Source organism: Osmerus mordax, chromosome 17 (assembly GCF_038355195.1).
Source record: "Osmerus mordax isolate fOsmMor3 chromosome 17, fOsmMor3.pri, whole genome shotgun sequence".
NCBI lineage: Eukaryota > Metazoa > Chordata > Actinopteri > Osmeriformes > Osmeridae > Osmerus > Osmerus mordax.
The window spans coordinates 2,243,254-2,257,871 of record NC_090066.1 but is presented as its reverse complement, the minus strand read 5'-3'; the positions used below and the strand labels follow the sequence as shown (position 1 = coordinate 2,257,871).

Genomic DNA, 14,618 nt, shown 5'->3' with positions numbered 1-14,618 from the left:
TCTGTCTCTCTCTCTGTCTCTAGCAAGCGTTCAATGCCACTGCAGTGGTGCGTCACATGCGTAGACTGCAGCTGGGCAGCAGCATGGACGCATCCAATCCTCTCAGCAAACAGCGGCAGAACCAGGGCCAGAACCAGGGCCAGAACCAGGGCCAGAACCAGGGCCAGAACCAGGGCCAGACCACCAACAACACCACCAAGGCACCTACTCAGACTCCTGTGCCTGCATGCCCCAACCTGACCAACATCCAGACACAGACCCAGACCCAAATCCAGCCCCAGGCCCAGACACAGACCAACATCCAGCCCCAGGCCCAGACACAGACCCAAATCCATCCCCAGGCCCAGACACAGACACAGACCCAAATCCAGCCCCAAGCCCAGACACAGACCCAAATTCAGCCCCAGGCCCAGACACAGACACAGACCACCAACCAAATCCAGACAGAGAACCAGCCCCAGAACCACAGCCCCAACCCAGCCCCGATAAAGATCTCTTCCATGGACACTTCCATCCTAGCCCTCAAGGACGGTGAGTGCTACTTGGTAGATGAGTGTGTACACATACTATAAACATCAAACCACACATTCTGAGACTAACTTTCCAACATGCTTCTGAAGTCTTTGAGACACTCTCCCTCCTTCCTCCCTTCCCAGGTGCCCCAGCCCCTCCCCCCTCCTGCAGCCTGGCATCCGCCACCTCCTCCCCTGTCACCGGGGCGGAGCTTACCCGGCCACACCCCTCCGTGGTTGCCAAGGTGATCACTGGGACAAAGTGACGTCAGCTCCCTCGGGGAGCGAGCTGGGAGGCCACCCCGCTGTGAGGAGGGGGGGGGGGGAATTAGAACACACCCCTCCAACCCATGCCCCTCCCCCAAGCCCAGCCCCTCCACACCACCAAGGACGACTGCTAGGGCTAAAAAAAAAAAACAACTCTTTGTCATCCCACCAATCACAACACAGCATTCTCACCATCTACCCTTGCTCTTCCCACTGCCTAGAGACCATGTTGGTTCCCCTAGACATCGTCACCGCAAAAAGGAACCGGTTTACTTAGACCAGCTGTGATTGGCTGCTCTTAGGTGGGGGTGGGACCATAGAGCTTGGGCCGGGTCAGTGATAGGGTCAGGGTCGTTTCTGTCATGGTCAACGGAACTCCTTGACGTGATGGAACTCCCTCAGCTTCCATCTGATCTAGTCCTTCCATCAGCACTGCTCCAAATTATTCACACTTGTCTGTATTTCTGTCACGGGTTGACAGTTATCAGCTGTGACTTTTCATTCCGATTTGCCCCTTTTTTTCATCCCTCCTTTTTCTCTCGCTTGTTCCGTAATTTTTTTTCTCCCCATTTGCTTGTTTGTGTTGTGCACATGTTTTAAGAAAGTGCTTTATTAGTACCATATGACTGTTCAGTGGTGTCATGTTGGGATATTTGACCCATTTGCACAGGAGGTTGGATGAGTTCTCAGACCCAGATAACGTTTGTAGAACTAGCGGTAATTAGCCTCCTCAACCAGGAGGACTCATCAGGCAGGGAGTAGAGATGGTAAGGAGTTGTCCAGACTGAGATGAGGACTCATCAGGCAGGGAGTAGAGATGGTAAGGAGTTGTCCAGACTGAGATGAGGACTCATCAGGCAGGGAGTAGAGATGGTAAGGAGTTGTCCAGACTGAGATGAGGACTCATCAGGCAGGGAGTAGAGATGGTAAGGAGTTGTCCAGACTGAGATGAGGACTCATCAGGCAGGGAGTAGAGATGGTAAGGAGTTGTCCAGACTGAGATGAGGACTCATCAGGCAGGGAGTAGAGATGGTAAGGAGTTGTCCAGACTGAGATGAGGACTCATCAGGCAGGGAGTAGAGATGGTAAGGAGTTGTCCAGACTGAGATGAGGACTCATCAGGCAGGTGGTAGAGATGGTAAGGAGTTGTCCAGACTGAGATGAGGACTCATCAGGCAGGGAGTAGAGATGGTAAGGAGTTGTCCAGACTGAGATGAGGACTCATCAGGCAGGGAGTAGAGATGGTAAGGAGTTGTCCAGACTGAGATGAGGACTCATCAGGCAGGGAGTAGAGATGGTAAGGAGTTGTCCAGACTGAGATGAGGACTCATCAGGCAGGGAGTAGAGATGGTAAGGAGTTGTCCAGACTGAGATGAGGACTCATCAGGCAGGTGGTAGAGATGGTAAGGAGTTGTCCAGACTGAGATCAGAGCATCGGAGGAATTCTCTGCTGTGGAAACATGCAGTATGTTTCTTTATTTTCTTACTTTCTAAGACTTTTATAATAATCGTCCTGTGAGGGTGTTAAATACAGGTCATTCTAAAGCATTGCAGGTTTAAGATGTGGAGAGAGTCGTGGACAGGACAGTCTCTCACGTTTAGAGTCGCAGGTATAGATATACCACATGTAGAAACTATTAAACGCGTTGCAGGTTTAGGATAGCTAGCCGTACTCTCCGTTTTAACCCTGTCAGTGGCCAAGCTGCAGGTGTTTCCTAGCCCAGGATCTGGATGTGTTGAGTACAGGTCCCTGATCCGAAGGAGACTTGGAGTGGGGCCTCCGTGCTTTTCAATCATAGCTTTGGATCCACCACAGTGGAGCTCTTAAGCCACACCCCCTTCCCCCCCCCCCCCAGTTCCAACCAATAGCGTAACAAAGCCATGGCCTTGCGAGGTGAGCCCGTCGGGATGACATCATGACCCTGCGCCCCAGGTTCGTCCCTAGTTCTCAGGGAATACCTCAGCTCAGTCAGGCTACGCCGTGACCCTTGGTTTCCTTGGCAACCGCTCGTTTGCAGCCAGGTGATTGGTCGGCGACGCGTTTACAGGGAACGCTCACCTGTAGCCGATCGTGTTTCGAAATGGATTTGTACCTCTGAGAGAGACCTCCTGTATCCTCTGGTCTTTCAGAGCCAGACTGAGTCACACAGATGCGGTGGCCAGAGGCCAGAGAGAGTTGTGAGGTTCCATGGAGTGTAGGGGGCTAACCAGGCCTGGGGGTTCCTGTGTGTGTGTGTGTGTGTAATCTGGAGACTTCCTGAGTTTTCAGCATCTGCCATAGTAGCTAGGCTCCCCACATGTCAGAATATGATATGCGAAAGAGCACACCGTGTCTATTTGATGCAAATCTAACTATCCCTTTACAGAACGTCAGTGTAAAATGTCCCATCCGTGTGGAATAGAGCCAAAGACAGTGCTGTGGTCAGGAAGATCGACGTTGAAGATCTGAACTAGTGGAACCATCTGATGCATCAGCAAGGAGGAGTCCCTAGTAGATTACCTGTCCAGAACATGTTGAGTTTCGAGGCATTTCAGATGTTCCAGGTGCGCAGACAGAACGGCTAGTCTTGTCCGTGTGAAGGTGAAGACCCGTGGCTGTGTCATCTGAATATTAAGCCACTCCTTTCAGAGCGAAAGGATCTCAAACCAAGGGCTGAACACAAACTGAACTGCAACCTATCAGAGGGGAAGTGATTTTCTCTTTTTTCACCCTCATCCCTCCTTCCCTTCCAATCGTCTTCGCTCGTCTCCCTCGCTCGTCTCCCTCGCTCGTCTCCCTCGCTCGTCTCCCTCGCTCGTCTCCCTCGCTCGTCTCCCTCGCTCGTCTCCCTCGCTCGTCTCCCTCGCTCGTCTCCCTCGCTCGTCTCCCTCGTTCTTCCTTGTCATCTTCTTGATCCCCATAACTCTGTCCTCTCCCTTCCCTCCATAACTGTGTTTGTCTTCATAGTAACCTGACGACATGAAATCTGAACACATAGACTCGTAACTTAGTTACAGACCCTATTTAGTTGGATGCCATCCCTTTGTCTGAATGTACCTGTGTGTGTGTGTGTGTGTGTGTGTGTGTGTGTGTGTGTGTGTGTGTGTGTGTGTGTGTGTGTGTGTGTGTGTGTGTGTGTGTGTGTGTGTGTGTGTGTGTGTGTGTGTGTGTGTGTGTGTGTGTGAATGCTTGTGTGTTGATACAGTGTGTGTGTGTCTTGTCTAGGGGGGGTGGGAACATGGGGAACATAATTTACTTTAGGGTTCCACCAACCAACGAATTTGTGTTGTCATGATTTTTTTTTATGAGTATCCACCAAAAAAAGGTATTGTAAATAAACTGTGAATATGAATGATCATTTTTAAAGTAACCTTTACGAATGTTGTGTTGTTTGGGAAGTGTGTTTTTCTGTGGGCATGGGGTGGAGGGAGGCGATTGTATCCTCTAAAATGTGTTCACACCGAAAGCTAAGCGAATTATTTCGCGTGACACAGCGTCAAGCAAAATCTGCGCGAATTCGCGTGTTTGCATTTACTTTACATTTCATCTCGGCGTGCAAAAAAATCGCTTTGCGTTTGATGTGAACATCAAAGCATTAGAATGTGTTCACAAACGTCCTCCGCCCCCTCCAAATCGCTTGTTTATAACCGCATGTGGAACATGCAAACACTTGTAACTCCATCCACACCACATACGATCCGCCATTGTGGTCTAAACAATATCATAGTTTTTTTTTTTACTGGAGAGTGTTAGTCATCTGTTTTCCCCACACACACTGTTCTGTAAACTCAAGCTTCAGTATCCTAACATGTGTAAACTGTGAGTGGATCGACAGCCACTGTTTTAAAAACTCTACCGATTCACCGTCCTCACATCTGCCTGTCTCCTGTCCTGTTTCTCAGCCCTGAGCTCGCTGTTGCCACAGCGACAACAGCAACTACACAACACCTGTTCATGATCAACTCTCATGAGATGTGGAGAAGACGAAAAAAAATGATACAAATGATAAACCATTTCGTAAAAGAACGATTCAAGCATGTTTAAAAATGCTTGGAGAGTTAAGCTCCACAAGTATGCATCACCTTATATGTCCTTGTATGTGTATCTGTAACTAAACGAGTACCTGTGTAGGCCTCAGAGCCTGGGGCTTTCCCCGGGCCGCGGCCCAGAAAAGAGCCCCCACGGCGGGCCGTACTTACTCACTGCATGAGACCAAGACCACCTCCATCCTGTGTGTTGGCGTGGCAACGTCGAGTTCGGCGTTGGCGTGGCAACGTCGAGCGCCTCCATGTCGTGCGGCCATCCTGTCGCCGCCTCCCTTTCTGTGCTGTGGTGATGATGATGATGATGATGATGATGATGAAGATGATGATGATGATGAAGATGGCCTTCTGTTAATGGGCTTGTGTATGCCTTTGACAATCATGTGCACATAAAAGCGTTACCGTGACAACAACAGAGGCCAGAATGACTGATTGTGTTTTGTTTTTTGTTTTGTTTTTCTCTCCTGAAAATAAATCCTGAATGATCATGAAGTGATTGTAATTGGGTTTTCATTTGTTTGAGTGTGTGTGTGTCTGTAGCACGGTAGTGTGTGGTGTCTGTTGAGCGTCAAAGATGTGTAGGCACTGCTTTGTGTGTGTGTGCGTGTGTGCGTGCGTGCGTGGGTGTGTGTGTTTCAGACTCTCAGACTAAGACAGGGTGTGTAAACACATGGATTAGCCTCCAAACAGTTCAAAGCTTCCGCAAAAAATGTCTCTCTCCTGTCTGGTTGGTTGACCTCTAACCTTTGCACCGGATCAGAGATTATATGGCCCAGGACACACACAAACACACACACACACACAGACCTATTAAAAGACAGCATATCCTACACATGACGGATGCTCAACAGACACCAGACTCTTCTGACGGACATTCCCCAGACAGGAGGCAGATGTTCCCCTGACGATGGGAAGATGTTCCCCTGACGATGGGAAGATGTTCCTCACAGAACCTCGTCAGGTACGATGAACATCTGGGTCTGCCAGAACGAAGGGTCACACACTTTGGCCTACGTTTACAGAATCCCTTCATGGCTAACTGAAAGCCCCCCCCAGGCGTCAACAAAGCTGGTGGTTGGATTCCTGGCTGGTTGTAATGACATAAGTAGGGAGTCAGGTGGTTGAGCGGTGAGGGAGTCGGACTAGTAATCCGAAGGTTGCCAGTTCGATTCCCGGTCATGCCAACTGACGTTGTGTCCTTGGGCAAGGCACTTCACCCTACTTGCCTCGGGGGAATGTCCCTGTACTTACTGTAAGTCGCTCTGGATAAGAGCGTCTGCTAAATGACTAAATGTAATGTAATGTAGACCGTCCCCTGTGTTTTCCCCAGGGCAGGGCTGGAGCCAGTGTGTAATGGTGTATTTTCCACTGTGGAATTGCTTGTGTTAAGGTTAATCATAGTCATTATAGATAAGTGCTCCTGCGCCTTAACTGGTAAAAGTGTTTCTGGAGGGTGGCCTCTGTTGCAGACGCTTGAGAAAACTTTAAACCTCCGAGACGGACAAACACACAACCCAGATCCCAAAAGCCTAACCTTTGACCTTTCACCCACAGGATCCTCCGGCTGATGAAAGCACATTCCCTCAAACTGTTTATTCTCCTTTTCCTTTAGTTCTATTTATCTTTCTCCATTGCTCTCTCTCTCTCTATTGATCTCTTATTTGCTTTCTCTCCCTCCCTCACGCCCCTTCTAACAACCCTCACTATTTGTTAATTTTGCTCAGGCCAGAGGAATGCTCTGGACACATCTTAGATATTGACACACACACATATACACACACAGTCTCCACCTCACCACTCCACTCTCTTCAGGGGGTCCTATAGAGGAAACAGAAAAACCAAAGTCTCCCGAAATGACCTCCCTCCTGTCCTCCTCCCTCCACTTCACCTCCTCTCCGTCCTCGGGCCCGGCCCTTCTCTAGTCTGGTGGGACCCGGCCTGGGTGTGGATGTACCATCCTACTGATGCACCTAGACTCACATAATGTCCCCAACCCTCCTCTGACCTTCCCTTTAATCTGGCGTCTGTTCTCTCCTCTTTTCCTCTTCTCCTCCTCTCCTTCTCTCCTTCTCTCCTCCTCTCCTCCCTCTTCTTCTCTCCTCCCTCTCCTCTCCTCTCTCTCCTTCTCTCCTCTCTCTCCTCTCCTCCCGCTCCTTCTCTCCTCTCTCTCCTCTCCTTCTCTCCTCCACTCCTCCCTCTCCCTCAGAGATGAGGAGGATTTTCTCAGGACCGGACACTCAGACCATCCAACAAGCGGAAAGAGGCCTTCCAGGGGTTGTTATGAAGGCAGAATTAAAGAAATACTTCAATGTAGTCCTGCTGTCTTTCTCTCTTTCCCTCTCTTTCTCTCCTGCCCAGAAAAGCACATTCCATTCTGCTCAGTGTCACCACCGTAGCCTGCCGGCCAGGAGAGAGGAGGAGGACTGATATGAGTGTGTGTGTTTGTGCGTACTTACAAGAGCTAATGAGATTAGGAGTGTGTATGAGAGCAAGTGAGATTATGACTGTGTGTTTGTGTGAGTGTTTGTGCACATTGTCCAAGGGGGGCAGGGGAGCAGACTGATGCAGATATTTATTTTACCGTCCTCAGAGAGCCAGACGGTGATTGAGTGCAGGGACTGTGTGATGGGGTTCATGAGTTAGGACAAAGACAGGGACACGGTGTGTGTGTGTGTTGAAAGATGAGGAAGGAAGACTGAGTGTGTGAACGATAACGTGTTTGAATGTTGAGAGATAGAAAGGTTGAGTGTATGTGTGTGTGTTTGAAAAAGTGTGTGTGTGAGAGAGAGAGGGAAACTGTGTTTGTGTGTGTGTCTGTGGGGGTGGTACATCTGGCTTGGACGCCCCATGCCTGGAGGAGAGAGGGAAACCCATTAGGAGCCCCGTAACATCAGCCCACATCTCTCCAGTCTCTCCTCTCTCTCTCCCCTCTCTCCCTCTCTCTCCTCTCTCCCCCTATCCCTCTCCTGTCCTCTCTCTCTCTCCCCTCTCTCTCTCTCCTCTCTCCCTCTCCTGTCCTCTCTCTCTCCCCTCTCTGTCTCTCTCTCTCTCCCTCTCTGAAGCTCATCTCTCATGCCACTGAAAAAGCTCTGAAGTCTGAATAAAACAACAGTCTCACATTAGCATCTGACAAATGTATGTTTTATTTGGAATATCAGAAAATACATTCATGTAAAAAATTACAAAACACAACATCCCAACACATTCAGGACGCAAAGCATTGTAGAGACTCAGACAGTCAATATTTGGATTTAATGTCTATTCATTCCAACACCATATTAATCCCACACTCCTTCCTTCCTCCTACCATCTCTCTCTCTCTCTCCATTCATACCGTATACATCAATGGACACACAGCAGCATTCAGCTTATGGATGAATGGTATCATAGTATTTGAGTACAATCATGGCAGAACCTAAGCAGTTGCTTTATGTGGGTGTTCACTTCAATGTTGTTGTGACTGTTAGTATGAATATGTTTCCCTGTGAAAGCAAGTACTGTATACAAGTACAGTGCGTGTGTGTGTGTGTGTGGACGTGCGTATAAGTGTGTGTGTGCATACGTTTGTGTGTGTGCGTATAGGTGTGTGTGTCTGTCTAAGTGAGTGTGTGTATGTGGACGTGCGTATAAGTGTGTGTGTGCATACGTTTGTGTGTGTGCGTGTGTGTATAGGTGTGTGTGTCTGTATAAGTGAGTGTGTGTGTGTGTGTGTATATAAGTGTGTGTGTCTGTATAAGTGAGTGTGTGTGTGTGTGTGTGTATATAAGTGTGTGTGTGTGTGTGTGTGTATATAAGTGTGTGTGTGTGTGTGTATATAAGTGTGTGTGTGTGTGTATATAAGTGTGTGTGTGTGTATATAAGTGTGTGTGTCTGTATAAGTGAGTGTGTGTGTGTGTGTATATAAGTGTGTGTGTGTCTGTATAAGTGAGTGTGTGTGTGTGTGTATATAAGTGTGTGTGTCTGTATAAGTGAGTGTGTGTGTGTGTGTGTATATAAGTGTGTGTGTCTGTATAAGTGAGTGTGTGTGCGTGTGTGTATAGGTGTGTGTGTCTGTATAAGTGAGTGTGTGTGTGTATGTCTGTGTATATAAGTGAGTGTGTGTGTGTGTGTGTGTATATAAGTGTGTGTGTGAGCCATGTATACCAGGCTGCCCAGCAGCCTTGCCCTCAGTCTGCTCTCTCAGAGTTTGGCTCGGGGGCGGAGCCCCGCCTCGTACCGAGGGGGCATGTCCTCCTCTAGCGAGATGGCGTTGAGGTGACGCCCCGCCCTCCTCTCTGCCTCCTTAAGCCTGTCGCGGAGCTCCTGCAGTTCCTGCTCAGCCCGGCGGGCGCTCTTCTTGGCGTTGCGTAGCGAGCGCTTGACCTTCCGCACGCGCTCCTTCAGCTGACGGTTCCTCCTCTCCTGCTGCTCCAGCTTCTCCTGCAGCCTCCTGCCCTTCTCCTCCTCCTGGAACAGAGCCCCCTGCACCGAGGAGCACAGCAGCTGGAGGAGAGGAGGAGGAGGAAGAGGAGGAGGAGGGGAGGAGGAGGAGGAGGGGAGGAGGAGAAGGAGGAAGGGAGGAGGAGGAGGGGAGGAGGAGGAGGAGGAGGGGAGGAGGGGAGGAGGAGAGGGAAGGAGCAAGGCATAAGGAGCAAGGGGAGTGAGGGAGAAGAAGAAGGAGGAGGAGGGGAGGGAGGTGGAGGATGGCAGAGATGGAGAGTTACTAAGGGAGAAGGGGGTCACGGCTTTGAGCCTGTTTGTTCAGACAGCTTGCCAGTTGCTATCTGGTGTGCTGGCATCAGAGGGGAGCGTGGGAGCCTGGTGACATCATCCTCTCATTGGCTCCCTGCAGCTCCTGCCTGTGTTTCTTAATGCTCCTCTAGTGCTGCCTCTACCGTGTGTGTGATGTGTGTGTGTGTGTCCAGACCATAGGGGTTACTGGGTGGAGAGATGGCTTTGTGGAGGGTCTGTGTGCATAGTAGGGGTGCCAACTCTGAAAATAGTTATTGTGTGAAGGACTGTGGGGTGTCTCCAGACTATGGCTACAGTACTGGACTTTTCATGTACAAGGGGCCCCAATTTTCCAGCTCATTGGTGGAGCATGGCCTCTCTTCTAACCTCCATCCCACCCCCGTGCCACAATGTACAGGTCGACAGGGGTGAGGGCCCCTGCGGGACTGTGTGTGCACGCAGGCGTGTCGAAAAAACTCAATCCAAATAATCTCCTTCTCAGCCTATTGTACTGTTAGAACGCAAGAAAGCTCCTGCAATCTAAATGACTGTGGCGCAAGTGTGCATGCGTGCTTCTTGTGTGTGTGTGTGTGTGTGTGTGTGTGTGTGTGAGGTTGTGTGTGGTAAAGAAAGGGAAAGTTCTTCGTGCATCTCAGGGTTCGGGCCCTTTGGGGACATCAGCCCAAACTAAGCTACGCCCCCACCACCTGTCAAAACATCTGAGTGTTACCTGCTGGTCATCTGTCTAAACATCAACACACACACACACGTTCACACACACGCACACACACACCTGCCCTCTGACCTAACCTGAGGCCATTTCCCTAACAGTCCCTAACAGTCTCTTAACAGCTGTAAAACCTTAAACTAACCACCGTCTGTGTGTGTGTGTGTGTGTGTCTGAGTGAGTGAGTGGGGGGGCATCTGTACACGTGTAGAAGAGATAGAGAGTTTCAGAGACATATGAGAGATCCTACAGTAGGGCCAGGGTAGGTTACTACCACAGTGCAGACCAGACAGGACAGCAAACCTCTGTCCTTAATAGCCCCTCTCTGGGAGGCAGCCTTAAGACACAGTCTGGTAGTCATCCCCCAGCAAGAGCAAATTCTGACTCTCTCCAGCTTAACTGTACCATCTCAATCTAGATCCCCATCTTTCTCTCTCTCTCTGTCTCTCTGTATCTCTCCCCGTGTCTCTCCCACACAAACACACTCTCTCTCACACACACTCTCTCTTTCATTTCACCCCATCCCTCTCTTTCATTCCTCAATAGTTGCTCGGTAATAAAGAAGAGGAAGTCTTAAACGGGCAAGCATTCTTCCTGAAGCAGTTCCGGAACGCTGAGAGGACTTCCAAGAACCGTGCGTCCATAGATTCCAGGGTGCTCCGGAACCGTGGGTAGTGGATAAGAGGGGTTTAGATGCTAATTGAAGGGTTTGTGTGGAAGTGAAGGTGCTCTCGGTGGCGGGGGCAGCCCCAGGCTGTGTGTGTGTCTGTTTGGGACATCAGCGTTCTCACAGGAACACACAGGGCGCAGACTGTTGTCCCTGCGTCTCTACCAGCCTGGCGCTAACCTCCCCCATCTGTGGGTACACCCCACACGGAAGTCTACAGAGTGTGTGTGTCTGATAGTCACTTTGTTGTACAACTAACAAAGCTGACACACACGAACACACACACACACACAGAAACATCTGCTTAGCCATAGTGACACACCTATTCACGACCCTGAGGTCACCACCTCTGCATGTCCACACTCTGGCTCAAGTCGCACCGTGGTATTAACCCCTGGCCTTTGACCTCTCACTCCCTAGATCCTCAGCTAGAAACCTGACACCCAAGGTGTCGCACACTCCGTGGTAAAAACACCTAAAAACAGATAAATCCACTGTACTGTTGAGGTGCAACACTCCAATGTTGTAAGTGTCCAAAGCCCTAACACTTGTCTTAGGCATGGCCAGATACCATTTCAACACTTATCCCCTCCCTTAGCTGTGTGGCTAGGATGGGTGAGGTGGCTCTAGACCAAAACAGGACTGACCCCAGGCATCACTGTTGATCCCCAGTTAACCCTTTCCTCTGAGCTGATGATTAACCTCTGATCTCAGGAACAGCCTATAGCACCTGAATCACCTGACCTTATCAGTGGTCAAACCAGACCAGCACAAGGTCCTTCGAATCGGCACAATACACAAAGGCATACAACAGTGTGTGTGTGTGTGTGTGTGTGTGTGTGTGTGTGTGTGTGTGTGTTGTGCTGGCTTTGACATGTTGCCAGGGGGGTTTCATGTCCTGTGGGAGGAGGGAGGGAGAGAGGGCGGAGGAACGTGTTTCTGACTGAGTTTGGGAACATTCCACCCAGGCTCCTGAACACAACACTGACACATCCACTAGGATTACCTGTCCTCCAAGACTCTGTGTACCATCTACGACTGAGGCCTCTCTCTCTCTCTCTCTCTTTCTCTCTCTCTCTCTCTCTCTCTCTCTCTTTCTCTCTCTCTCTCTCTCTCACACACGCACCATGAGAAACCAAGAGACTAAACTGTGTGTCAGAATCGTGTCCGCACAGAGGACCACGGGCAGGTTACACTCATCAAAGTTGTCAAGGTACACACACAAGGAGTGTGTATGTGTGTGTGTGTCACTTATTCAACCTAAGGAAAATGGCTGCAGATGTTCATCTGGAGCCTTGCAGTTACCCTCCGTATCCAGGGGCGACAGGGCAGTAAAGTATGGAGTTTAATATATTCCATAACTGGCCTCGCAACTCTCATGCATGCGTGTCTGTCTGTGTGTGTGCGTGTGTGTGTGCGTGCATGCGTGTGTCAACATTTTACGAGCAGGTAGAATTTATCTTTCCAGCTGTTCAGACCTGAAGATTTCTTTCCCACCACTCTTTTCTCTCTTTCGTTCTCCTCCCTCCTTTTCCCCCTTCCTCTTACCTATCAAAGAGCCTCTCTCTCTCATTCTCTTTCTCCATCTCTCTCTCTCATTATCCTTCTTTCTCTCTCTCTCTGCCCTTCCCCTCTCTCCATCCCCCCTCCTCTTACTGCCCCCGCCCCCTCCTCTCTCAGTGTGGAGGTCCTACCCTGCTGTCCTCTTGGGTGTCCCACTCAGGGGTAAAGGTCTGTAGGGGCTGGCCATGCGTGCAGTTGGAGAACTGGAACAGGCTGGAGAACGTCCGTCTGTTCTCCAGCGTGTCTGGAAAGATGGCGTCCTGGAAGTTGACTCCATGGGGCAGGATGTTGTAGTTTTCATCCATCCTGTGCATAAACAAACAGACACGGAAATATGAAACCATGGAAACGCAAACACGTTTAGCAAATGCCAGCGAGGGTAAACACAAAATGTTAAAGAGGCCAATAAAAAGTCAGAAAGGAGATGTCTTGTGATTATGATAGACTGGAAGACCGGGACACTCACTCACCGGAGGAAAAAGATATAAGAGTAGTTCTCCATCACCGTGTGCGACTGGCACGACAGGTACCCGAGACCCGTAAGGTTGAGGCGCGAGCCGGCTGGAACCTCCAGCATACTGCCCCACGCCTGGTCGCACACGAGCTCTACCTCCGCCGAATAGAGAAGACCCTCTTCCGCACCCTCATACCCGTACCCAAACGGGAACGGCAGTGAGTTGTAGAGGTTCTCGCCCCCACCGAACGGCTCCCGGTGGATGGCAAGCACCTTGGCATACACTATGATCTCCGCGAGCTCCGCGCGGCATCCCTCGCTGAGCGGACGCCACTCGGTAGGAAGCTGACATCCGTGCGTCGTTTCCAACGTCCATGTCACGCAGCCTAGCGCGAGGAGCAGGGACTCAAAGAGCATGGTGACTTCTGCACAATTAGTTGTTCCCCGAGTTTACGCGTTACTAATCATAGACCCAAGAAATCCGCGCTTGAAGCAGGTTTTTTTTAAATCACAATTTAGGAATGCATACTTACATAAGCAAAGTCTGTTTGTTCCAATAGTTCCACTATTATCTTTTGTGAGATGCTGATTTCATTTTTGTTATATGACAGATTATAAGGGAGCAATAGACAGTCATCCAAGTTATTGTTTGCTAGAGCTTGTATGTTATTGATATCATCCCCGTTAAAGACGACCAGACATAGCTCCAGATGGATCCAAAAGAAACTACTTTAGGTGCGCAATATTTGACTCCAACGTGAGTCCAAAGTCTAACTTTGATGCCCAGAACAGCAGCGACAGTCTACATCGTCCGTCTCTATTCAGAGACAGTCCTGCAGGCTCTCTAAGCTGCAGACCTCAGATGTCACCTCACCCAATCAGACAGCTCCAAAGTTTAGTCAGCCAATCATTGACCAACCTCTGGTTTTATCTGTGAAAATGTTAAATTAATCAATTCTACAGCTGAGAACCACTATTGACTATTGAATGACTTTTAGAAAAAAAGTTACGGTTAGGAAATCACTCCGTTTATTAGGCATACGGGTGTGCGGTTTATAGGCAAAAGTGTGGCCTATAAATCAATCAAGTCAATGGTCAGATCAAAGCAAAATCTAAACTTTTCGATAAGGAAAATGTAAAATACCTGCTGTGATCTGTTCGAAGGTAACAAATGGTGGCACAAATTAATAATAACTGACCCTATAGGTGGAAAGGAGGCTTTGGTGTCATGTAAACTATGTAAAGCTTGGCTATTGTGTTCAGTCTCTGATAGTGAGTTTCGAACCATGTATTTCGAACCACATATAGCGCCATCTGCTGGGAATGTAGGATGTCTGCATTAAATACATTGTCAAGGCCAAATAATATTTTCCTAATCTTTGAAGTTTGGTAACATATTCTACCCAGCAGAAATTTCATATAAGTCTATGTGTGGATAAATTATACACTTTTGAAAACGTAATGATGAAAATACACTTAATATTTTAATACAATAAATGGAAACAAATAATTGATTAATGGACATGTGCACTTGTTCCTACGCATGTCTAAAGATGATCAAAGGTGATGTAAATGCACAAGGTCATTCCAAAAGGGAAATCCCAGTGGAAAAGGACAAGCCATGACGTCACTGTCAGCTGATCTAAAATATGTCATTTCTTAAGTAGGGGCGTTAGCGGCGCAGTTTTTTCCGCT

General features: G+C 49.2%; 3 protein-coding genes across 3 annotated transcripts in view; 2 read left to right on the top strand and 1 right to left on the bottom strand.

Moving 5' to 3' along the window:
- LOC136959945 (calcium/calmodulin-dependent protein kinase type 1D-like) overlaps window positions 1-5,294 on the top strand; it is a 42,155-nt gene extending 36,861 nt beyond the window's left edge. Inside the window, 2 exon segments of the mRNA XM_067254190.1 lie at window positions 24-96; window positions 4,534-5,294. Of these exon segments, the coding sequence (XP_067110291.1) occupies window positions 24-96; window positions 4,534-4,667 (207 nt within the window). The 3' untranslated portion in view covers window positions 4,668-5,294.
- LOC136960050 (mediator of RNA polymerase II transcription subunit 15-like) lies at window positions 165-3,233 on the top strand (the record flags this gene model as incomplete). The annotated part of the gene is made up of 3 exons (XM_067254368.1): window positions 165-531; window positions 657-774; window positions 3,182-3,233. Coding segments are annotated over 3 exons (537 nt in total), but the record flags the coding sequence as incomplete, so codon positions are not given.
- A 3,481-nt stretch (window positions 5,295-8,775) lies between the features above and the next one.
- Window positions 8,776-13,724, bottom strand: ccdc3a (coiled-coil domain containing 3a). Its single transcript, XM_067254751.1, has 3 exons — window positions 12,940-13,724; window positions 12,601-12,775; window positions 8,776-9,284 (listed from the first exon to the last, which is right to left on the bottom strand). The coding sequence occupies exons 1-3, from the start codon at window positions 13,338-13,340 to the stop codon at window positions 8,982-8,984; spliced, it is 879 nt and encodes a 292-aa protein (XP_067110852.1). The 5' UTR covers window positions 13,341-13,724; the 3' UTR covers window positions 8,776-8,981.
- Window positions 13,725-14,618: the final 894 nt, after the last annotated feature.